Here is a 25,002-nt window from a genome sequence, read left to right on the forward strand (position 1 = left end):
CATCATTCGCATCCAACTCCTGATGTATTATCCACCGTTAAATGAGAAAGTCAGCTTATCAGATCGGGTAATGAAATAATCTTATTAATGTTTAGAATTTAGTTTCTTTTTCCCAATTTTATGGTGCAAGAACTCAAATCACAAATAACATATGTTATTTTTGGCTAAATCATGCATGCTTGAACTCGATGATCATGTCAACTTTAGAAATTCCATCCTTAAAGAATGATAAAGAACTCCAGACGGGTCCAAAGTCAAAGAGGAAACTGCAGCCTTTTAATTTCTTAATGTTTGGATTAATGATCCAATAATCACGCAGGTATAACCTCAGCGAGACTATCTCGCATCACACTGGTCAACGCACGCCACCGCCGGCCACAAAGGAGTTGGGAACGAGCGCCTTTCTTTATTTATTATAAGCCACCAAGTCCTTTTCCTAGTAGACCACTAGTTCTACAATTTTTTTCTATGGAACATGAGGTTGGACCGATTGATCCATCCACCAGCCAAACAATGCAATATTCCAAGATTCCGTGTCTCGGACCATTTGTTGTTTTGCATCCTTCAGTCAAAAGTTGATGATGCATCGACCAGTCATTTGATTCCACGAAGAAGACCGAGAAACATGAGCTTCCCAGGAGGGAAACAGGTCCCGTCGCATGATGTGTATCCTCTGTCTTCGTCTCCTTTGTCTTCTTTAAGAAAGAGACTTCTGACAAAATTGAAACGCCGTCTTTTGTCGTTTGTTCAAGAGAAGCGAACGGTTCACACAGATGAGACGTAAACTCCGGGAGTAGGAAGCTTGAGCTACACTGATGTCTCCAAACCTCACGGTTTCATAAACTACACCGATTCGGTCGGCAGTGGTTTGCCGCAGAGCAGTATGTGTGCTTGAAGTTGATCGCCTGTTGGTATGATTCGACAGTATTAATCCGAGCATCGAGTATGTCGGAATATTTTCAGATGAACAAGTCTGAATCGAAACTATCGAAAAAGATGCGACCTGTGTCCATGAACTTGCGTTGATTTTGTGCCCGATCATGGTGGAGTGACGATTATCTACTGCTTAGTTCTGCTACGGAGGTGGAGAATTTATTTGCCGACGGTTGGCTGTCACCGGCAATTCCTGAGTGGAAGAGTTCGCTCGGACGAAGAGACGATCCTGTTATACGTAATGGTATTATTAGTACGTGAAGTCGATGAATCCAACATTGTTTATATCAGCCGTTATCAACAAGGTGGGAGGGATCGCAGAACAACCACCCCGGCGAGGAATGATGACACCTACCTCTCTCCTCTCTCTCTGTCTCTGTCTCTCTCTGTCTCTGTCTCTGTGCTCCGTACAGTACTGTGGACCCCTGTTCTCTCCCATTGTCCGTGAACGAAAGACAGCGAGGAGGACTGGAGCGGAACCACGTCGAATTCCTTGGCCCCTCACGGTCCCGTGTCCTCTTCGTTGTTCCAGATCGCAAAGCTCACACCTTGACGCTGCTTCGGTGCTTCTTCGTCTTCGATCGTTTCTAATACTAGCGTCCCTTCCCACCCCCCGTCCGACGCGTTTTGATCCGCTTTGGATCCGATTTCTTGGCCATCGTCCCCGAATAGGACGGTTTTCTCGGGAAATATCTCGCCGTTCCGCTCGCTAAATCCGCGGTGAGCGCGCCGAGGGATCACGGCTGTCCGCGAGGTGCGCACGATTCCCCCACCGGTGCCCCCGCTTGCGTCTTTGAACAAAACTCCGCCTTTCTTACCCAGGTATGCCCATTTCCTGAGTACGAGCGTTGACTCCGATCAAAGGTTGCGTCTTGCGGTCTGTTTTCTCTGTTGGAATTTTCTCCTCGCCCCAGTCTTCTTATTGGCCGATTTAGATCGGTCTATATCTCTTCTTGTTGTGGTAAATCTTTTTTCTATTAGAAAAATCGAAGTCTTGGATAATCATCAATTTGTTGGAGTCGGCGGTAACTTCCTGGAAAAGATTGATCTTGCGGCTATTTCCGATGATCCAAGCGCTAATTAGGAAGTTGCTCGCCCGACTCATGTTGCATAGAGAGGGGAACTTCTGTGCTTCCTTCTTTGGATCATACTAGTTCGGAGATGTCGTCTGATTCTTTCCATTTGGTTGGAACTTGCATTCGTGGAGGATGATAGAATCTTTTGTGAACACTTGGAGGCGTCTGATGCACAAAATTGGTGGTAATAATTGGATAGTGAACTCGAGTTGTCAGATGAGGCTCCTCAAGTTTTCCCCGAGGATCGTCATCGTGGTGTTGGTTGTTGCTGCATCGATCTTAGGAGTTCTTACCCATTCTTTTCTGCAAGGAGGAGCATGGATTGCTGCTGACCAGAAGCTTGGACTAGTTGTTGGACCTTTGTTGAAGGGGCCTGCTGATCCCCCGGTTTTTGCATATTGGATATCGGGCACCGGCAGCCAAGGTCAGAAGATGCTGAGGCTGTTGAAGGCAGTGTATCACCCGAGGAACCGATATCTTCTCCACCTAGATGCAGGTTCCTCAGCTGTTGAGAGGAGCAACCTGGCACGCTCGGTTCAATCCGAAAGGCTCTTCAGAGCTTTCAGAAATGTCAATGTCATCGGCCAAAGTTATGCGGTCGATCGAACAGGTCCATCAGTACTTGCTGCAACACTTCATGGGGCTGCAGTTCTGCTCAGGCTTAATGCTGATTGGGACTGGTTCATTACCTTAAGTGCTTCGGATTATCCACTTGTTACCCAAGACGGTGAGAGTTTGCATTTTTGCTTTATGCTAACAGCTGATCTTGTTCTGTGTAGGTTGTTAATTTTACTTCTATTGATTTATGTAGCATTTCATTTGCTTACCGCAATGGAGTAGTTCTTAAACCATATATTAGCTTGAAATTAACAATCAGAGACATTCCTCAGATGCCTCCTGGTTTACTTCTGCATGATCTCTAAAAGAACATATGAAACTAATGAGTATGAGGGGTTGCCTTTGCCAGTAAGGATTTTTATCATGAAGAAAATTTATGTCATTTCTCTAGCATTAATAGCAGCAACAATTGCTACTAAGATTTGATATCTGATTATAGTGTCCTGTTGCTCGGAGCCTTTGTGCCTATTAGCATTCTTGCATGACTGTATAAGATACAATGATCTCGTGCAGTTGTTGCCCATATCCGAGCTTTTTCCATGTGGTGATGATGGCCTTTGCTTTATTAAGGTACAGCAACATGAGCAGTTGTTCTAATTGTGGTTGTTGTTTGAGCTTCAGAAGAGAAGACTAGTGGAATATGAATTTGTCTTCGATTAAGATTCTAGCAACTCACCTGCTTATCATATGTTGTCCAAATAATCTCAAATAAAAAAGGAAGAAAAGATATGTATGAGCAACCTTATCTTCGTCACTGCAGGTACGAATGCTCTCATCCTTATTTAATGTTAAAACAAGTTGATTATGACTTGTAATTCAGGGTGAGAACAGGCCTACATGATTAAACCCTAAATCTGATGAGAACTCCAAGGCTTAATGCGGAAGATTAGGATCAATCTAAGAACATGAATAAGTGAGTTTGCGTGGGCAACATCCTAAGTCATTACATATCACAACTCTTTTGCAAGTGAATCCAGTTTTGCTATTACTCTTTGTAAATTAATTGGTTCCTTCTTTTTCCCCTTTCAGCAACTTTTCTTTCAAGTGAAGCAAATCTAACCTGCTACCAATCCCTGAATTTTGACGTTCTGAGTTTGACACCTTTACACCTTTCTGGAAAACATCATTTATGTGTCTTTGAAGTATCTTTTGTGGGAAGACTATTTTTATTTTATTGGTTAGAAACAGAATTGACAGAGAAGGCCTTATAGGCTCTGTCAGAGACAGAGCTTTCTTGAATTATGGTTACACTGTCAAGATATGGAATGCCAAATTTATCAGACATGATAGATCTTCTCAGACTTCTGCCAGAAAAAACTTAATATATATGCTTTCTGGTTTGAATTTATGTTGGAGTCAGAAATATTCTATCGTAGAGCATATGTAACCCGTGTCTGTATCATTGAAACTCCATGTTTATGCTATTTACTCATCAACCAGATATCTCTGTCTTGTATGTTTCGTTCTCCTTATTTTCTTCATTGCAATGGCAGATCTTCTTCATGTTTTCGCTTCTTTGCCCCGGAATCTGAACTTCTTCGATCACACCAGTGATCTTGGTTGGAAAGAGTGAGGCTAGCTCCAATATCTAAGACTATTTTTGTATTTATCTGTGTTCTTAAGTAGCTCTTTAATTTGTGATGAACTTTTTTGATGTAGGTATGCTAGGTTTGACAAAATTGTCGTAGACCCCAGTCTTTACATGGACAAGAATTCCCAATTGCTTATTTCTTCAGGAACACGTAAAACACCAGATGCTTTTAAGATATTCACAGGTATTTACATTTGGTTCTTTTCGCTTTGTTCACCAGTCCTATATCCTTTTCTCCGTTTGATTTCTTTTTTGAATCTTAAGCATGTTGTCATTATAAGTGTCCATACATTTGGGACTGAAGTCTAGCATGACGATCAAATTATCTCCCAATTTTTATTTACATTCTCTAAGTGTTGGCCCAACCACCTTAAGGTCATCAAGTGTTTTACCGTCGAGATGGTAATGGCTTATCCTTTCTTTTACACGAAACAGGTTCTCCATGGGTGATTCTTAGCAGAGCTTTTGTGGAGCATTGCATTCAGGGTTCCGATAACCTCCCTCGGAAATTACTCATGTACTTTGCGAATGTAGCCTACTCAATGGAATCCTACTTTCAAACTGTGATCTGCAACTCTCCCGAGTTCCAAAACACAACGGTCAATAATGATCTGAGATACATAGTTTGGGACAACCCACCAGGATTGGAGCCTCTCTTTCTTAACCAAACACACTTCAAGGCCATGATAAAGAGCAGAGCAGCTTTCGCTACGAAGTTTGTGGAAGATGATCCAGTGCTGAAGAAGGTGGATAAGAGGATACTAAAGCGTGTGCAAAGTGGAGTTGGTTTTGGACAGTGGTGCTCGAGCCGACCTGGAAACAAGAAGAACAAGTCGAAAGGTGATGCCTGTTTAAGCTGGGGTGACATCAACGTCGTTAAGCCAGGTCCATCGGCGACGAGGTTAAAAAGCTTGGTTGCGGAGCTCATTTCAGAGGACAAGCTGTATTCGGACCAGTGTAAATTTTGATGAGATGACCTGCTATGATTCAGCGATTTGGCTCGTCGCTCTAAGAATCATTGTACAATCATTTGCAGCGTGCAGTTGATGAACAAGCATCCATCATGTCAAATTGTTGTTGTGATTAGTGCAGCCTACATCATGTGGTTAGTGATTTGGGTAATCATCGTGCCACAGGTTTCGATTCAAGGTACCATGACCTAGAAGAAGTGATACCGACTCTTTTAGTATCCTTTATATAGATTTATGTTAGAGCATTTTGAGTCACTTTACACTGTAGATGGGTGGAGGGGGATAAGAAGGAGAATGTAAACACAATTGCTTCTTAAGCATTCAAATGTGTCTTTGAATGTCACATTGATTGTTTGCATGACTATTAGCCCACTTTGATTCTTATACGAAAAAGGCATCTGTTTCACTGTTAAAGATGACTTTTCATTATAGTGAAATATTGTGAATTTTTTCATCTGCTATTATCCCAGTTTTATGGTTTATTTCATATTGTAAGCCTGGAGTGCATGTTGAACATGACAGAATCCTGTTTCAAACAATTTGGTGAGGTCTATGCCCAATTCTCATCTACTTTGTAGTTAGAGATTTTTGAGTTAGGGGCTGTGAAATCATGTTCAGCTCCAAACATGATTCGGGATGCTCAAAAGGCCCAGAAAAATGTTTATAATTTGGAAATGTCATGTATAACATTCATAAATCAACACAAAATCAATGATATAAATTAGCAATTTTGCATGAAAAATATGAACGAGACCATTTCAATTAATGATTCTAACCAACCTTGTGGATACCAAATTTTCTTGTTATAATATTTATTTTTACCCTTCTCGGTATACAAGTTTGAACCATTTCAAACTATGTTAATTCTTATTCTTTAATATTTCAGAAATTATAGATAACGTTCGATGGAGTCGTTCTTGATTTCGAAATGAAAATGTAACGAGACAAATATGTCATCATCTCCTTACAATAATAATCATGATGTCTCAACTATTTGGAATCAATTATAAATTACATATTACCCTTTAGAGATTTAAAAAATTTATATTGAAATGTATATAATTATAAAAAAAAATATTCAGGTCTGTTTACCCTGTTTTATGAATGGAAACATAAAAATAACGGATAAAAAGATAATTTCAATTGTTCCCATTGGTGGTGGCAGACAATGTCAGTGGTGTTGAATGGTAGCATCGTTGGGAGCCCCGAGTGGTTATTATGGATGAAGAGAGCGATGACAAGAGATGAGGGCCACTTATCAGAATTGAGGTAGTTGTCAAGTGGCGAAAGGGTCACTCGGCATTTGCATCGATATCGATGCAGATGAAGAGCGATAAAAGGATCACTCATTGCATCAAGGTCGATACAGTTGTCAAGCGACAAAAGGGCCGCTCACGCGTCGGTGTCAATGCAGCTATTGGAACAACAAAAGGGTCATCGATGCAGATGTCAAGTGGCATTTTCATCGCTTAACAACTTCATCGACTCCAATATAGATGCAGAGTAATGAATGAGCCACTCATTATGTCAGTGTCGACGTAGTTGCCGAGCAACAAATTAGCCACTCACTATGTCGACATCAACACAGTTGCGCATCGCTCTACATTTGTGTCGATGCCATTGTATATGTCAAGCGGCCCTTTCATCGCTTTGTAACTACGTCGATGCTGATGCAATGATCGATTCTTTCATTACTCAACAATTGCATCGACATCAACGTAGTGAGCGACCGTTTTGTCGCTCTGCATTTGCTTCTACATCGGTACCGACGTAGATACAGAACAGCGAAAGTGTCGCTCGACAATTACGTTCAGCGTCAACGTAAATGTAACTCATTTATAGTAGGCTACCGTGACCCCCAGCGATGCCGCCATCTACCACCACCAATGCCGTCCGTCACGACCACCAATTGGAACATTGAAATTATTTTTTTACTTATTATTTTCATCGATGAAACGGACGATATTAGGATAAATGGACTTAGATGTTTCACTTTCATAACTACGATGATTCTAATATAATTTTTTATGATCCCAAATTGGTAAAGAATTGAATTATATGTAAATATCTGCATGTGAACCGAGAGGCAGATCGTCTATGTTTTGGATTCGATCGAACTAATAAAAAACAATTTCACTGGTTTATGGCTCACTCAGAAGCCCTCTTCCTCGTACACGCACTCCACAAGTCGATATTGTCACTTATTGCCCGTTATTGATCACCGACTTTAGCTACAATTCCTCTGCTTCCTTTCTCTTCACCTTCAACATTTTCCCTCCTCTTCATCCATCGCCTTCTTGCCTTCATTTTCCTCCTTCCTCCTTCCTCCTTCCTCCTCTTCATCCATCACCTCCTATTTTTGGTTTTCTTCTTTTCCCCTTCCTCTTCCTCCACCATGGCGGTCTCTTCTTCTATTCCTCCACCGTCATATGTTATTTCCTTGAGCAGCATCATGTTTCTGCAACTATTATTATTACCCAAGCAGAAGGTTACCGATTTGCAGAAAATAAAAAAGGGTCCCTGAGAGCTTCAACTGAACCACTTGGAAATAATTGAGCTGATTCAAATCCATCTGTTCGGGCTTTTTGCCAAACTCAAAACTTGATGATACAAGACATAATGCAAGAACGAACGAAACTCCACTTTTATCATCAGATATAATAAGCGAGAAGAATGAATCAGAATCTCAAAAGGACGCACATCTTGAAAATGCAGTAACATAATTATATTTCAATACCAATCACAAGATTTTTTACTTCTTTCAAAAAATTAGTATCCTTGTTCACCGATATTGAAATCTATATACTTGCGCTGCATGATTATATTTATAGTTAACAGAAAGAAATAAACAATAAAGAATGACAGTAACATATTTATATTTCAATACCAATCACAAGATTTTTCCTTCTTCACAAAATTAGTATACTTGTCCACCGATATTGAAATCCATATACTTGCGCTGCATGATTATATTTATAGTTAACAGAAAGAAATAAACAATAAAGAATGACAGTAACATATTTATATTTCAATACCAATCACAAGATTTTTCCTTCTTCACAAAATTAGTATACTTGTTCACCGATATTGAAATCCATATACTTGCGCTGCATGATTATATTTATAGTTAACAGAAAGAAATAAACAAAAAAGAATGCCGGTGATGTACAAAGAATGCTGAGGTTTGCAGTAGCACTTCTTGAGTTGGGGACATTCCACGCTTATTGTATTCAGCCTAAGCAAAAGCTGGAGAAGAGACCACAGCTGACTGCATGGCTAAAATGATCAGTATGGTGACCCACGTGTCTGATGTGTAATAAAAGAATCACATCGCACAGGTAATGTCGGTGCATCGGAGGACAAATGATTTGCCATGCAAGTATAATCCAAGGTATCTGTGCATCAAGATAAGATATCACCATAGATCACAATATGAGAGTACATGTCAGGTTATAATAAGGAAATAGAAATCAAGGAAATTTTGCATATATTATGCATACCAGAACTCCATCATTATGCATTTGACAATCAAAACTTTCTACTATGTATTTCTCCCGAGAAGCTACATCCTATGTCATGTTAAATTTATGGTCCTAGTTCAGGAGAATTCAAGCCCACCAAACTAGATTATGCCACTAGGTAAACAAATAAAATCAATATTATGCATGTTTTCCTTCTAAGAACCTCCTATCAAACAAGAACTCACTAGTGTCATCTTACGTAGCCAGTGTATCCAATCAATTTTGCCAGCATAAACCTAAGGTGGATTGGCGTACAAATTAAACAAGGATTAATGGTGCCCCAATAACCTTGCTCAGCCTGCCCCTACGACGTAGGAAAAATCTCTTTAAGAAAGTGAAGGGAGTAGAAGATGGACAGGTCGATACTGTCCTCTAGGGCCAGCTCTTCTGCATCCAGCGCAAATCAAACCTCAAAGTGGAACAGGACATTAAGGAGGTTTGCTCTGCCAACGAAGCATGACAAACTAGTCAATATGATAAGTTCCTAGGTAAGATTCCCCCTCTTGATCTCCTCAAATCACTTCGTCCGAAGATTTGGCATTTGCCTGCTGGATGTGATACGGCTGGAGGCTTTTTCTGCTTCAAGTTTCACTATGCGGAGGAGGTGAATCACATTCTCTTAGGTGGTCCATGGTTCCTTAGAGGCCAACCCCTAACCCTTATCCCTGGAAACCCTGCTTTCCTCTTCTTGAGAAAATCGATTCCGTTCCCACCTGGCTTCAATTCCTAGGGACTTCCCTTGGAGTTCCTACAACGTAACTTCCTCTCTTAAATTGCTTATTAGATAGGGCAATTCCTCAAAGTTGATCAAGTTACCTTATCTTGCATTAAGGGAAAGTTCACCTGGATCTCGGATCTGTGTTCTTCTGAATCTCTCCCAACTTGTGCCTCAAGGAATTTGGATTCAAGTTGCTCGCACCCAGTTCTTCCAACCATTGTGTTTGTACTAACGGGGCTGCCACCTAGTTCTCAAGTATCAACAATCAGGTTCTGTGTTCGTCTGGATCTGTGTTCTTCTGAATCTCTCCCAACCTGTGCCTCAAGGAACTTGGATCCAAGTTGGTAACACAGTTCTTCCAAACCATTGCGTTTTGCCTTGACGGGGCCACCACCTGGTTCTCAGGTATCAACAGTCAGGTTGTTGATGCCCCAATAACATCGTCATACCGTACAAGTTATTAGGTTGGCTAGTAGGTTGTCAGGATGAGTCATAACAATCAATATCAAACTAAGGCTACATCAAGATGCTAAAGCAATGTCATGAAGCTGTAATTGTGGTATGATGCATGTCCCACATTGGCACATTTTATGTAAAAATGATTCTAGGCTACAATCAAATTGGTACATGAATGAAGATGATATTGTGGTATCATGCATGTCCCGCATGTTGCATAGAAAAATTGATTCTAGGCCACATTAAGATTAATATATCTTGACCATATAGGTATGTGTCAATCTGCATATGTTGATTTTAGTTATCACGATAAAAAAAATAGTTATCACGATTGATCAGCTACTAGGTCATGATCTACAGACAGATCAACCAAAACCATTGCTCAAAATTGCTAAAATCCATGTTACTAACCACAGGCACATTTCAACCCACTATTATCTTATGACATGGACAATCACGTGACAGATATAATAGACAAAATTATCTAATGACTATCTACCACAACATATTGCATAAACATATAACACAATTCTCACTCCCTAACTTATCACTACCACAAAAATATTCCATGAATTAACTTTCCCAAACATCCACATATTTATGGTTATCTTTGTGATTATATGGTTACTACAAGAGATGAGCAATAAACTTACGAGTGTTCTATTTCCTTCATTTGTCTACGCTAAGTCATTTTGAGCATAGTTAGACATCAAGATTGTCTAGGGATAATTCGATTAGGATGAAAACATTGATCAAATCAGATCAACAAGACCAGAGTGATGGAGAATAATTAAAAAAACAGAACTTTAAAATATCATTAAAAATGAAAAAAAAATAAAAATAAAACATGAGGAAGTAAAAATATGTTGTAAAAGACTGTTATTTGTGTATTCTAAGATATCTTTTCAAATAAAACAAATGAAATCCAAATATAAAAAGGCAAAAGATCCCATAAAAAGCAAACAAAATTATAGTTAATGATTAAATATCATCCATAAGATCCAACAAATAAGACAACAATAAGCCCAAATGTGACAACAAATAAGATCTAACCACCATGCATGTGAAGCTTAGGGTAATGCCTAATAATTAAAAAAGAAAAGATCTGGAATCAACTATGAATCATACTCTTCATTCTCTCTGGTAGCATCTTTAGTTCCTTAAGAGGTGGACTGTTTTGTTATCTTTCCTTTTCTCTTCTTGCACCCTTTCCTCCCTATCCTATATGTCAATGGATGGTAGATATTGCATCAATAGTAATAGTTGACAAATGTAATGAGTACAACAAAAGGAAAACATAAGTAATGTCCATCCTTTGTTTCATAACCATATATTATTTTTTATATCTTCACTATCTCAAATTCTCTCTGATCCTTCCTCTCCTACACCTTCCCACTTCTCTTTCTCACTTTTGAGATTGTGAAATCAGCTAAGCTTGGCCAAAATTAGCCAACTTTTACCGAGTTTGATGAATTCTATATGTTTTCTCATTGATTTTAACTTATAATCAAGAAATCAACTTAATTTTTCTTGTTGATCTTTCAATGCTGGAAAATTTCCTTCTCATTCTCCCATGAGAAAAGAGACATCTCTTTTCTCCAGGTTAGTCTGTGTTGATATTGTCCTTTATAGGATTGGAAACAGCAGGTTTGCAAATAAATTAGTCAAAGTTAGGATAATAGTCAAATTACAGCATTCAATTTAATTTGGTTTAGAAATGCCATTCAAGCCAATCAAGACTTAAAATTGTATGAGCATATATTGCGTATGATATAGGATATAATCTATACTAGTAAGTATTATAGGTAATCCTGTTTGATAATAATTTACATGTATATGATATTTACAATAATTCATGCTTATAAATGCAATATATATATATATATATATATATATATGTAAATGGTAATTACATATACATAATATCTTAGAACTATATAGTTTTGTAACAACAAAAAAGAATCAAATTGCATGCATCCTAAGCAACCTTGTTGAGCTGGATTCCGCTGAATCCAATTGGACCAACCCAGTGATGATGATTTAGGCATGGGCCCCAGTTCATATGGGATGAACAGATGCGCCATAATGAAGCTGGCCTGACTTGTAAAATGGCAACCCCTAAAAATCTAAAAATATGTTCTGTAATGATTCTTATATATAAGAATGTTAAATTTCTTACATTTTTAACACAAATGAACTTACAGCAATTTTTAATCAATTGGCTGCACAGAAATATGGAATAAAAGTATAAGGGTTATAATGTTATATTGCCCTGTTTAAGATTAAAGTGGATTATTGACTTCTCAAAATCACAAAGACACTTTAAAGCTAAATAACTCATTACACTGACAATGTTCTAATATAACATGCACATTCATCAAGGGTATATGTAACAGACATTGTCGTGATCCTATGATTAAACAAAAGAAGGGTGGAAGAGAAGAGATTCATCACTTACATGTGAGATTTACATCAAATGAGACTAGCAAGTAATGCGTGCAATGCAACCCAATACATTAATACCCCAAGGCGTAATGTAGGCTGTCTCATTAGCAGCCGCTCCCCTGATACCCTGGTAATTCGATAAGAATATTTATTTAGGGGACAGAACGAAGGTGAGATTTAGCAATAAATGTTGTAAAAGTTATGCCTTACCACATCCCATCAATCTTGTCAGTTATAGGCCTTGAAACTCTCGGGATGATGCGTGACATCGTCAGTGATTTGAAGCCATGAGCTTTAACAAACAAAATAATGGAACCATTTAAGAGCTAAAATACATTAATAATAAAAAAAATAAGCAACTGGATCTGAGAACATGTAAACAGAAAAAAAAAAAAAAAAGTTCACCTTTATCATCATCCTCATCGTCTATAACATGGTCATCTTTTTCTGTGTCTATGGCGATAGCGATTTGGTCGTTATTAAATTTGCGTCCGCTGCGCATATGTGTAACAATACCCGCTGATGCTGATTCATTTTTCTGTATCAAGAAAGAACGCATGAAATAGCCTGAAAATTTCTATTGGACATCGCAAGAATACAAGAGGCAGGTGCATATCAAAGCTGAAATCATGTTAACTATCAAATAACTACATGGTTCAGTTGGTTATGAACCTGTAACTTCTTAGCAAAGACTTAAGGTCCTTTAGCAGCTTTTTTATACTGACATCAGTCTTTTGAACCAAATGAAGCTTCATAGGGGCTCTAGAGTTCTATAACCTCGTCCAAGTAACTAAAGGTTTAGTTGTTTGTAAAGCTAGATATGATTATAAAGACAACAGGCAGAATGCTATTATAGATATGATACTTAAAGCAAAAGACTATTTAACTTATATACACAAAATAAATAATTCAGACAAAAGAATGCAAAAGTGAGATTCAAAGAGTACGTGAAAATTTAATCATAACAGCATAGGAGGAAAACTGGAAAATGCATGCATAAGCAGTCTATTTTATTCACAGAAGTGACAAGTTTAACAAGCAAAACTTTTTTCAATGGGACGACTATGATCTAGGTAATTCTCAAAAGTTGATAAGAGGCTGTAGATTGTTTATACAAGAAAAACATTTTCATTATGAGAAATATTTGTGAAATAAATCCAAAACTTCTCCTGATGTTTGAATCTTTTTTCCCAGAACCAGCATTCAGGTTATTGTTTTAGGTAGGTCAAGTCAAAATGGTAATTTAAAATAGTGTAGACGCCTTGTACATAAAGTAAACCCCTTGGTGGAGTACTTTGCAAGGGATTCACCAGTCTTTTGGAGACTTCTACTGTGTTTTCTGGTAATCTATCATGGGTTTACTTTTTCTCATTATAGCTGCATGATCTCTTAAGATATAAATTATCCAAGACTGTCTATAAAAGAAAATACTACTCTGCAATGTTATATAGTGAAGATATTAGGAAGACACCAATCTTTCAAGATGGCATGAAAAATATGACAGATGTTAAGTAAAGCGTAGAAGTGTGAATTTACCATGCTCACAGGAGGCAAATTAACATGCAATGGAATCTTTTGTAGTATAACCAACAGAAATGGCTGGTGAATTTTACAGAAACATAATTATAATTTAGAAACGAGATGCAGAATATAGAGGTTTACCATCTGTTCAACTTCTGAAGGCCCTGGCAAGGTCCTACAGGTTTGTTGACTAACTTTCATGCGCAAATCATCTAATTCAGCCATAAAAGATGCTATTGACTTGTCCAATATATCAGTGTACAACCTAATCTGGCTGTCTTCACCATTCATGTGAAGATTGGACGATCCGAAACGAGAAATCATCATATCAAACCACTTTAGCAACTCATGAACTTCAGATGAATGCTTTTTGTTAATCTCTTGTGATGCCAGAAGTTCATTGGTGCACCTAGTTACCTCCTGACGCAAGAATGAAACCTCTGATTCTTGACTTTGCAATTGTGACTGAAGGTTTTCCACCTCAGCAACAAGGCTTTCTGACAAATTATACAACTCATCAAACTTGGTGACAGTTGTCGAGAGCTTTGCTAGAGTCTTCTCATGAGAAGCTTCAAGATTCTCCAAGGTAAGACTCTTTTCTTCTACCATGTTTTTGAGCTCCTTGTTCCTTTTTTCCAGGTCTTCCACTTGTGCCTCTTCTTCATCAAGTGCTTCCATGAGTGCTTCAATTTCTGAGATAAACAAAAAAAGTTTAGCTGAAAGAATTTCATTTATCATAGTTTAAACCACCTAACACAATCATACCACCAAAATTGAAGAAAAAATGCAGTAACAGCATATGAACTGCATTTCAAACTCACCTTGATCTTTCACAGTTAAAGAATCATTTAAGGAATGAATCCTTTCATGTAGTCCATTTATTGAAGCCTCCAAATCTTTTAGCTCAGCTACTCTTGACTCTAATAATCTGTTATCATTCTCCATTGATTCAACCTGCTTCTCTAAACTACAAATTGTAGTTTTTGCAGAATCAAGTTCTGTCATGGATCTCTTTGCAACTGCTTCAGCATTCCTTATCTGAGATACAAGCTCTTCAGCAATTCTACTTGTATGAACATCCCTTTCCCCAAGTTCTCTTTGTAATTCTGAGATCATAGCTTTCAGTTCTGTTGTTTCATCATTTCTAGTGCCCTTAACAATCAAGAATAACTTGTCAACCAATGATCTGATACAGTCATCTGTGAGAATTTGGTGATTTCCTATATCTTGTCTGCCAATTTCACTTGGTGATTGCCTAGATCTTGTCACAGATTGCCCTACAAGGGCTAGATTATTATCAGCTATTTGGGAATTTCCATTCTCAATATCAGTGATCAAATCGCTACATGCTTGGTAGAGTAAGGATAAATTTCTATTTATCACACAAATTTCATTCTCTTTGCCCCTAATTGACAACTCAAGTTCAGAAATGGCCCTTTTTAAAGAATCAGATTCCTCCTTTTGTGAAGAGAACTTCCTTTCAACAGCCTCCATGATTTTCAACAGATGACTTGCTTGTTGGTCAAATGAAAAGAAGTGTTTGTGAATTTTTCTCTTCAAGTCATTACACTCACTTACACATTCAAGAACATATTGAATGGAAAAACCAATATTTTCAGCTACCGACTGTTCCTCAGACAGCTCATACAACTGAAGTTCTGAAACAGGATGATGGGAATTTAAATTTTCCTGAAATAGACATTCAACTGATTAAACATGAGCTGCAAAAAGATGACTAACTGAAGAGACAGCTATTTACGACCCTAAAGGAGACAAATGTAACATAAGTGTGGACCTGAGAAATGAAAATAAATAAGTGAAATTTTGTAAGTCAAAATTATCATGGTGCCCTAATAATAATGAGGGAAATGCTTCTAATGGTAACAATAAGCTCCACATTTAAGCGCACAGAGAAGCACAAAAGGAAACATGTAGGTCTAAGTCTTTCTTGTGGGTCTCTATAAAGATTATTGTTCTTATTGTTGTAATATAATAATATTTGTCATCATCAATGTTATGCAGATCATATAACAGAAAGATCTGGCGGAGAAAAATAAAAAAACAGACACCCGCTCAGAGATTTACCAAGATTACAGAAAAAAACACCTAAGAACCATTATTAGATGCTTCAATGTCAAATTTAAATAATCAAATTACAGAAACCTTTATGCCACAAGTGTTTTGTTAAATCGTTTTTTATGAGAAAGAAAAAAGAACAAAAATATTGTGCTAGCACAATGAAAGACACCCACTCAAATTTAACTGTCAATCACAAAGTGAACAAATCACAGACATCTCTATACCTAATTGCACTGGAAGTGTCCAACAATATCTATACCAAGTCCTTGGTACTTAACTATATGTGACTGGCATTATGCATGCTGTTAAAACAATATATCAGTATGCCAGATACGTGTGTACCAAATTCTAAGTGTATGATCCTCCAAACAAGAAGATTCATGAATAAAAAATTGTAAATTATTGTCAGTATCAGTTACTATGTTCTTTATTCCGACAAAGTCATTATTGATTGAATACAGATTTATCAACATAACATGGAAATCACAGATTATCAAGCTGTAGTGAAGCAAACAACTATGAAATAACAAATCCATAGTATACAACCATGGTTCGCCATACTGAGGCATACCGCTCGGTACGTACCATACCAACAGCTGATCAGTAAACCAGTAAGAACCGGTAAGACGAACCATGTATACAACAGTAGAAAGATAACCAAGTAGCCCATCATCTACTACAAGTACAATGAAACTATCTATGAGAAACTATAGCAGCTTAGTCAACATTCTAATTGCACTTTGATGACAATAAAAGGAAAGCAAACCACCTCCTATTCAGGTATGCGAGGAAAATTCAATTTCCATCAATTGTCTTACTGGATATCTTTGATGGCATACAATTATGCAAATAAGATGACACACAATTACTTTAGCAAGATAGATGACCCACAATTACTTTAGCAAGAAAGATGACAAACAATTACTTTAGCAAGATATATGACAATTAATTTAGCAAGATAGATACAACCAAAAACAACAAATAAAGAAGTAGCATTTAGATCATATTTAACATGTAGGTCACCTCATGAAACAGACAATCAGATGGAAGATCAGTCACGATTTCGCAGTTTAATTGTTTCTCAATAGATTCCACAAAGGTCCCAATATAGCTTAAGAGGTCAGCATGCCTTGTAAAAGTATTAATAAGAAGATCAGAAAATTCAAAGCAGACTTTCTTTATCTGACCAATGCCAGAATTTAACTCAACCAGATTGTCAATTTGCTGCTTCCTTTCCTCAGAATGCAGCAAATCATTTTCCTCAAGATGACGGAGCGCAACAGCTCTTGCAGATTCAGCATCATCTTTCTGTCTAGAGGCCTCAAAAAGTGCAGCTTCTGCCCTCCCAAGTTCCTCCTGAAGGATATCAGCCCTCTCTTGAACTTCATTCAACTCAGCCAGAAGCAGTTCAGCTGCTCGTTTAGATTTCTTTGCTTCTTGTTCTGCGGAAATTAAGGATGAATGCAACTCGATATTTATTTTCCTTATTTCTTCCAACTTCTGAAGAGGATCAGTGTTATTAATTTCAGTGCCAACATCTATACCATCTAAAGCCCTTAACAATCTACTGAGTGTCTGGTTACTAATTTTCAAGTTCTGTTCAGCCTCTGCCAATTGATTCACTAATATTTTTTTCTCAGATTCAAATGCTTCTACTCGCTGATTATTCTCAGATTTTAAATGTGCTATCATAGTATTCATCTCCTCGATTTCTTGTTTCAGGCCATCTCTCTGCTGTACTAGTCCCTTCCCTTTTCTAACAGCAATGTTTAGCTTCTCTCTAGTGGAAGCAGACTTCTCCTCCTCCTGAGTAAGCTGCTCCTGCAAAGCATTCTTTTCTTTGTGCATCATATCTAACTGCAATAATAAGGACTTGTTCTTTTCCATCTCAGCAGTCATCTCTTCCTGCAATAATTTCTGTTGTCTACTTATTGCCTCTATTTCCAACATCAAAGAATGGTACCTATCAATGGCTTCATCCCTTTCATTTTTCACCAAATCCACATGAGAGCTAGCCTTATCAAGTTCTACTCTCATATTGATTAATTCCTGCTCTTTATCATGTAGAACATCTCCTGTTACACTGTCACCAATGGCCAAAGTGCTTCTATTAGAAGCAAGCTCCTCAGCATCTTTGGGCAAAACTTTCTCTGATGTGAGGTTTGTATATTCATCTACAAGCTTACTCACTAATTCTTCCAAGCACTTGATTGCATTACCATCAGAGAGAGCTACAGACATATCAGATTCATAAAATGCATTACGAACCAGATTGATCAGTCCCCAAATCTCTTTCTCCATATCACACCCTTGAATCTTCTCAGCCAACTTTTTCTGCAGGAAATCTATTTCTCGTTGAAAATTATCACTGTCAATATCATGTTGTACAACTTTCTCGGAAAGTCCAAGATATTCGAAATTTAGTTTACTCAAACTCTCAGAAAGAAAATCTTTTTCAGATTCAATAGCTACAACCTCTGCACTGACTTCAGATAACTTCTTGTATGACTCTTCTAAGTCCACAACAAGCATATCAGAAGAAGCCTCAAGGTTCTTGATTTTCATTTGCAATGCATCTCTTTCATCCTGGGTCTCAGAAAGTGTTTTTCCTAACCACTCAATCTTATCTTCTGGGTCCAATATACTCAATTGTGGGGGCACATCAATTTTATCCAGCATCTCTTCCCATTTCTGGACAAGGCTATTTCTCTCAACTAAGGACTGTTCTAGCATATCATTGTGCTCAGCCAAACCATAAAACTTTCTTTCAAGCTGCTCATATTTGCTTTTCAACTCATCAAATTCCGGATTTGAAATTGCCTGAGAATCATCCCTCCAAGAATCCATGACCACAAAACCTGCATCAGAATGTGATCCCCCAATAGAACTTTTTTTATCCCAATCATTCATTGTAAAAGAAGAATTTCCAGCAACCATTTTGGACAGCAATTCAATTTTCTCTACTACATCTTTAGAATGGAAATATTCAGGAAGATCCAAATCTTCCAAGACTTCTTCAATCCTCTGAAGAACAGAGTCCTTAAGAAGAAAAGAATCTCGCAAAGCAGTTGCAGAATTCCGAATATAAGAAAGCTCAGATTCTAGAGCTTCTATTCGGTCCACTTCTGAATAAGACTTGAGCTTGGCCTCAGCTTCTTGAAGCATTGCTTCTTTGGACTGCAATTCATGAAGACACTTTTCAAGCTCGCTTGACTTTTCCGCTAGAGAATGTTTGAGACTATCTCTCTGGACAATTAATCCTTTACCTTTTGCAACAGCAATACTAAGCTTCTCTCTGACATAAGAAAGCCTCTGCTCTGATTGCTCTAACTCACGTGCTTTCAAATGTAATTCTGAGCGAGATGCTTCAAGAGCTTCCTTCATCATACCTATATACTCCTTGAAAAATTGAAGGTCAATTTCATGTTTAATGTCTGACACACACAATGAGTCCAACTGAGCCTGCAGTTCCATCACTTTAGGTATAAAGTCAACCTTAAGCAACATCGGCAAAGGTAATGACAAATTATCATATGAAATTTCAGGAAATATATTAACTTCTAATAAACATTTCTTTGACAATTTAAGTTGTTCAATTGTCCCTTCATGTTCCTGAATATGAGATCCAACTAATGCCTCTAGCTGCATTAAGGAACTAAATGAGTCATTGTTCATACTGTCAGACATCTGAGTGACTTTGGCACTTTCAGCCAACTTGGGAGCGCAAAGATCAAATTTTGATCCACAACAATCCAACTTACTAGCCAAATCAAGACATTTTTTGTTAGATTCCTCAAACTCTTCATCTTTCTTCATCAAAATTGCCTCAAGTCCATTTTTGGCATGTTGTAGGTCCTCCAACTTTTTTGCCAAAGCATCAGAATACTTGTTCAGATCTTGGATCTCTTCGTTTTTGTTCAACAACACTGACTCTAGCTCATTATTTTTAGATATGAAGAGAAGCCGCTCGTCCAACAACTTCCTCAGATGCATAATAAGCATTTCATAGCGTTCAGGTAAAAGTTGCAAAATTTCATCAGCTTTCATACCCGCATCTATTGTCCCAATGCTTTTATGTGATTCGTACAGATGTTCCCAAAGGCTCACATACATTTTATGCATTTGACTGGCAGAGAACTCATTCCTTTCTAGGACAGTACTTAATAGTTTGTTTTGTTCATTATATGAATCATGGAGAGTGTTGTATTTCAAATTGGCGGCATCTAGTTTCTCATGCAGGTTGACAAATGATTTAGTGGCAGCATCAACCGAAGCCATGACATGTGAGCCAACATCACAGTTATCAGAGATCTGAGATGCAGTATATTTATTTAATTTTTCAATGGCCCGAAGAATAGCATCCATAATTGAGTCCCTTTCTTGATTTGAGATAAAAAAATTTTCATTCATTTCATTTTGCAACAGCTCCACTTGGCTATAAATTTTCATTGACTGATCATGAACATCTTGCTGTATTTCGTCAAACTGATTTTGCAGGTCTTCTATTCTGCATGAGTTCTTGGACATGTTGCCTACAAGCTCATCAATTTTTGCCTGAATACTATCACTTTTCTGCTTTAGAGATTGAGAATCCATCTGAAAGGATTTTGATATTGTTCTTCTATTCCATTCCTTACCCATATGTACTTCAGCTTTTCCAATCTCCAATTCTATCTGCTCAATTGTACCTCTAAGACTGGATGTTTGTTCCTTAGTTAGTGCATATGAATCATCTGACAGCCCTCCCCTGGACACATGCACTTCCTCTGATGCAATTTCAGTATTTTCTTTTGATTCAAAGGCCTTTATAAGTTTTGATACTCCAGATGCTCCAGCTCTCCCATCTGACCTGCTCGACAACACTGAATACAAGTGCAGCCCTTCAATTGAGTTTTCAAGATTCTGCAGTATATCTTTGGCATGCTGTACATGCCCCTTCAGAACACCCAAGATGGAAAAACTATCAGATTGCTCATTATCAACCTTGTGAAGCAAAGGACTTTGACCATGACATGACACTCCTGAAGTCCCCTTTGTACTTTGCAAATCTTCAGCTACATCATGAGGAGCTACTCGTTCAACATGATAATCATTTTCTTGAAACTCAGCTTCTTTAAAGAGAAGAGCTGACCCGAAATGCTCAGCCTCCACCTCTTTTAGCTTTGCTATGTGGAGAGATAAACTGCTTGACAGATACATGTTATCCTCTGCGAGTTGCTCAAAGTATGACCCTGTTTCTTTTATAATGCACTCAAGTTGGTTTTGTTTATCAAGGGCAGTACATAGCCTCTCTTTTTGTTCCAACAAATCAGAAGCGAGGTTTGCATTCTGACTGGCTAGAAACTCCTTTTCCTCTTCAATTTTCTTCCTTAAATCTGTTTCCAACGTGAGGCTTGTAATTAAGTTCACGTTTTCTTTCTGTGCTGTTTCAAGAGAACACATACAAGCAGCTAACTCAGAAGACAATTGAACCAATTCTTGTTGGGACACTTTGAGGTTGCTCTGCAACTCCAAAAAATTGTTATTAAGTACTTCAAGTTCTTCATTCTTAGAAAGTAATCTGATCTCGAGTTCCTCCTTTACAGCATGCATAGCTCCGAGCTCATACCTGCACTGTGCAAGCTCCTCATTGACAACAATGTTGTTTCTGTAAGTTTCTTGAAGAAAACCCTGGAGTTTGGAATGTTCTACAGAAGAACGCTTGCAGATCTCATGATTCAACTCAGTTTGCTCATCGAGCTGAAACTGAAGAAAATCCCTTGCAACACTTGTTAAGTAAAGATACCTTGTAAACTTCTCCAATTCATCTGCAACACCATCATGAACAACTCTGTTTAGCATATAGCATTCCACTGATGAGGAAACTGGGACTGTTGATCCTGACATGGGATAATAGTCCTCTTCCTTAAGCTCTTCGGCCATCTCCTGAGGTGATGAAGAAATTTCTTCTGGAAGCTCCCCACTTGACCTGCACTGAACCTGTACCACCTCTTCAAGGGCAGTTTGATGTAAGTTTTTTTCTTCAACAGTAGTTCTTAGGCTTTCTCCATCAACCATAGCTGAAATTTCTTCCTTTTCTTGGGCAGAGTCAGTCTCCAGTAAATAAGGAATCTCCACATTTTCTCTAAGGGAAACAGTGTTGTCAGATGTAAGCTGGCTTGAAGAAGGATTTTCAGAGTATTCTTCTATTTGAATACTCTCATCAGAAGTACCAGTGTTGGAGGAAGCCATCTCCAAATTTTGTTTGGCTGAAATATCCTTATCATTAGTAACTAGGTATGGAACTTCTGATTTCTCTCCAGGTGAAGTGCTCCAGTTGGGAACAACATGGTGTCTAGGTGTCAGTCCCTCTGCTGAAGTGTTCTTAATGGAAGTGTCTTGGCATGGCAATGACATTTCTGAACTATCTTCAAGTGAAATAATCCTGTCTGATGACACTTGAGGTGCCATTTCATCATGTTCATGGTAAAAATTGGTACCCAACACTTGAGATTCTTCAGCTAGAATAGGAAAACCATATGCTTCAGGAGCCCTCTCCACTTCAAGATTTTTAGAGGCGATAACATCTGTCTGGAGCTCAATTTTCTCCATCTCATGATCCTCTTTCCCACTCTCAATCCCCAAGACCACTATCCCAGAGTTCTCAGCCGAATAGACAGGATCTCCTTGAACCTTATTTCTTTCACCTGGTAGATAAGGCAATCCAACCACATCTTGAGCTGCTTCAAGTCCTGAACCGGGATCAGCCGTGGTGGCTCCTTGTTTTTCCCTATCGGTATCCAGAGCAACCATAAGAACATTTCCACCAGCCTCATGTGTTTCACCATCGATGACCGAGATCCCAACATCTGAGCTCTCATCATCATGTTGTTTCAAACCAGGAGGTCTCACTTCCTGCATAGCACCTAACAAGTAACAGATGAGAATTGAATTATACATCAAACCCCACAACTCCTCCATCCAATTCACCCCTTTTATAGACTGAAAGACAAACATGATTACTTAGTCATAAACTGAAGTTCCCTACCTCATGAACTATCTCAAAAGCTGATGATGAGCCTTCACCGACAACAGGAAGCTCAATCGGCGCTTGTTCAGCATCTCCCCCTTCATCCTGAGATCCTTGGTCAACCACTTGTGCAGAATCCACACCACGCAAATCCACATGATGGACAGCAGATGACGGATCTAATAAGTCCATCGCCGATACATCAGAATCAACAGCCGAAGTCAAAGTGCCAGGATCAGGCTCCGAGATCTTATTCGTTCGTTCACCAGGATCAACATCCTTCTCCAGCTTAATGCCATTGCTCGAGGATTGGCCATCTTTGCCTCCGCCCTTCTGATCCTTCTTCTGCCTAAATTGTCGAAGCTGATACTCCAAAAAAAAATCTCACAAACTCAAAACCTCCAACGACACAATACCAATCAACAACGACGAAGCGAAAAGGGAAAAGAAACCTTTTTACGACCGGCGGCGAGGAGATCAGATCTCTTGCTTTTATCCATGGGATCCGTCAGAAGCAACTGCAATCCAAGCGGCGGTGTGGAGATCAACAGAGCCCCGGGTGCATCAGCATTCGCCCCACCGATACCGCGAGATCTGACGGACGAGTCCGCCCAGCGCGAAGCCCTAGCGCTATCGGATCGCTCCAGTTAAGGGGGGCGAATCGAAACCCTAGGATCTTCCAAACAAACAGATAAAGTTGGAGATCGAAGTCGACAGCAAGTGGATAACGGGAGGCGATTTGCGAGTGCGTAAATCATGGGTTTTTGGAGGAACTTTTACGCACCTTCTTCGTGTCTCCGTCATATGGTGTTCTTCTTCATCTTCTGCTCGATGGAGACGGGAGGCGTCGGTTTGAGTTGGGGAGGTCGGGAGTCGTGCTCGGAGATTGAGATTTAAAGGATTCCGAGTCGGTATCGGGTTTCGCCCGTTTTATTTCAATCCGGTACTAAAACGGTTCGGCGCAAACGCTCTCTCTCTCTCTTTCAAAGATCCCAACTGCGTGCCACGTGCATGTCACGTGATAAAGAAACGAAGAGAGTACAACGTATGTATCTTTGCTTCTTGCTTTTTTTTATTTTATATTTTATTTATGTATTCATATGTACGTATAAATTGTGAATTACATATTTAAATGGTTTAGCTATGAAACATGAAACATGGACAAGCAAAAAAGATGTGAATGGATGATCAATTTATTTTTTTGTTTGGGCAATGATACCTGTATAATATTTTTCAATCGACAGATTTGGAGAGATGATATTTCCACCGAATTTTCTTATTATATATGCATTTGCATCTTTTTATATATGTATATAATATTTTCAATTTATAGATTTCCCTTATTGTGAAATTTAAGTTAATAGTATAATTGACTGGTAAAGATTTTTTTAAATTAAAACTTGCCTTCACCATTTATCCTTTTCAAAAATAAATATATAATTATTTTTTTATTGTATTAGCTTTATATTTTAATCTCTGCTTTAACTTTCCAATAATTCACAATTTCTTCTTTCTGATTGAGTTAAATATGTAATCCCTTTGATGATTACATATTTAACTCAATATAAAATTATTAAAAATCTTTAACTAATATTTCTAACAAGCAATTTGGAGGATAAATTTGTCTTAGTTTGGCGAGTCTCATAGTCTCACATCGGGAAAACCAGGCTTGTTATCTCATATTGGAACTATAAATAAGGGTTTGAGCTTTAAAGTAAGATGCACCACAAGTAACACCACAAGAGGCACCATAAGAAAAACTTAAGTTCACAATCAGTTAAATAGTTTGGGTTTATACTTTGAGTTTTTTCTTGTTTAGTATTTTCTGATGTTTTATGGCATATGAACATCTTCCTAAGATATTTGTAATAGTCTCTTTTATAGTATTGATTTGCTCCTCTTTCGTCCGTGGATGTAGGTCAAGGTTAATTGACCGAACCACATAAATCTGATGTTATTGTCGCTTTTATCTTTTCGTTTTATTGTCTTTATTGGGTTGCCAAAATTACCCTTTGATAAATTTTTTGGGGCTAACTCTAACGTAATCAAGAAATATGTTGTATC

At 38.2% G+C, this 25,002-nt stretch overlaps 2 protein-coding genes across 8 annotated transcripts; one reads left to right on the forward strand and one right to left on the reverse strand.

Moving 5' to 3' along the window:
* The first annotated feature begins 1,328 nt into the window (after positions 1 to 1,328).
* LOC103969691 (beta-glucuronosyltransferase GlcAT14A) lies at positions 1,329 to 5,643 on the forward strand. 2 transcript variants are annotated; one of them, XM_065130552.1, is made up of 5 exons: positions 1,430 to 1,755; positions 1,915 to 2,736; positions 4,121 to 4,196; positions 4,287 to 4,402; positions 4,654 to 5,643. In XM_065130552.1, exons 2-5 carry the CDS (start codon positions 2,142 to 2,144, stop codon positions 5,184 to 5,186), a joined length of 1,320 nt encoding a protein of 439 aa, XP_064986624.1. In that variant the 5' UTR covers positions 1,430 to 1,755; positions 1,915 to 2,141; the 3' UTR covers positions 5,187 to 5,643. The 2 variants fall into 2 exon arrangements, with proteins under 2 accessions (XP_009381594.2, XP_064986624.1); XM_009383319.3 differs by having other exon boundaries at positions 1,329 to 2,736.
* Positions 5,644 to 8,196: 2,553 nt separating this feature from the next.
* LOC103969692 (uncharacterized) lies at positions 8,197 to 23,830 on the reverse strand. 6 transcript variants are annotated; one of them, XR_001975856.2, is made up of 11 exons: positions 23,723 to 23,830; positions 23,391 to 23,614; positions 22,957 to 23,301; positions 16,953 to 22,823; positions 14,672 to 15,539; positions 13,992 to 14,542; positions 12,735 to 12,867; positions 12,540 to 12,621; positions 12,343 to 12,456; positions 9,554 to 9,822; positions 8,197 to 8,584 (listed from the first exon to the last, which is right to left on the reverse strand). XR_001975856.2 is itself a non-coding variant. In XM_009383320.3 (10 exons), exons 2-9 carry the CDS (start codon positions 23,436 to 23,438, stop codon positions 12,357 to 12,359), a joined length of 7,998 nt encoding a protein of 2,665 aa, XP_009381595.2. In that variant the 5' UTR covers positions 23,439 to 23,614; positions 23,723 to 23,830; the 3' UTR covers positions 8,197 to 8,584; positions 12,343 to 12,356. The 6 variants fall into 6 exon arrangements, 3 of the variants coding, with proteins under 3 accessions (XP_009381595.2, XP_018674756.2, XP_018674757.2); XR_001975857.2 differs by having other exon boundaries at positions 9,527 to 9,822; XR_001975858.2 differs by lacking the exon at positions 9,554 to 9,822 and adding an exon at positions 11,013 to 11,105.
* Positions 23,831 to 25,002: the final 1,172 nt, after the last annotated feature.

This window comes from Musa acuminata, chromosome BXJ2-10 (genome assembly GCF_036884655.1).
Source record: "Musa acuminata AAA Group cultivar baxijiao chromosome BXJ2-10, Cavendish_Baxijiao_AAA, whole genome shotgun sequence".
Taxonomy (NCBI): domain Eukaryota; kingdom Viridiplantae; phylum Streptophyta; class Magnoliopsida; order Zingiberales; family Musaceae; genus Musa; species Musa acuminata.

What these genes read in the sequence shown, in the direction of transcription:
- LOC103969691 (XM_009383319.3), top strand. Translation starts at nt 2,142, where the DNA reads ATGATAGAATCTTTTGTGAACACTTGGAGGCGTCTGATGCACAAAATT. An exon ending in TCCACTTGTTACCCAAGACG is followed by an intron (nt 2,737 to 4,120) that starts GTGAGAGTTTGC and finishes TTGCAATGGCAG; the next exon opens with ATCTTCTTCATGTTTTCGCT. An exon ending in TGCTTTTAAGATATTCACAG is followed by an intron (nt 4,403 to 4,653) that starts GTATTTACATTT and finishes TACACGAAACAG; the next exon opens with GTTCTCCATGGGTGATTCTT.
- LOC103969692 (XM_009383320.3), bottom strand. Translation starts at nt 23,438, where the DNA reads ATGGATAAAAGCAAGAGATCTGATCTCCTCGCCGCCGGTCGTAAAAAG. An exon ending in CTTTTGAGATAGTTCATGAG is followed by an intron (nt 22,824 to 22,956) that starts GTAGGGAACTTC and finishes GGTGCTATGCAG; the next exon opens with GAAGTGAGACCTCCTGGTTT. An exon ending in CTGATTGTCTGTTTCATGAG is followed by an intron (nt 15,540 to 16,952) that starts GTGACCTACATG and finishes TGTCTATTTCAG; the next exon opens with GAAAATTTAAATTCCCATCA.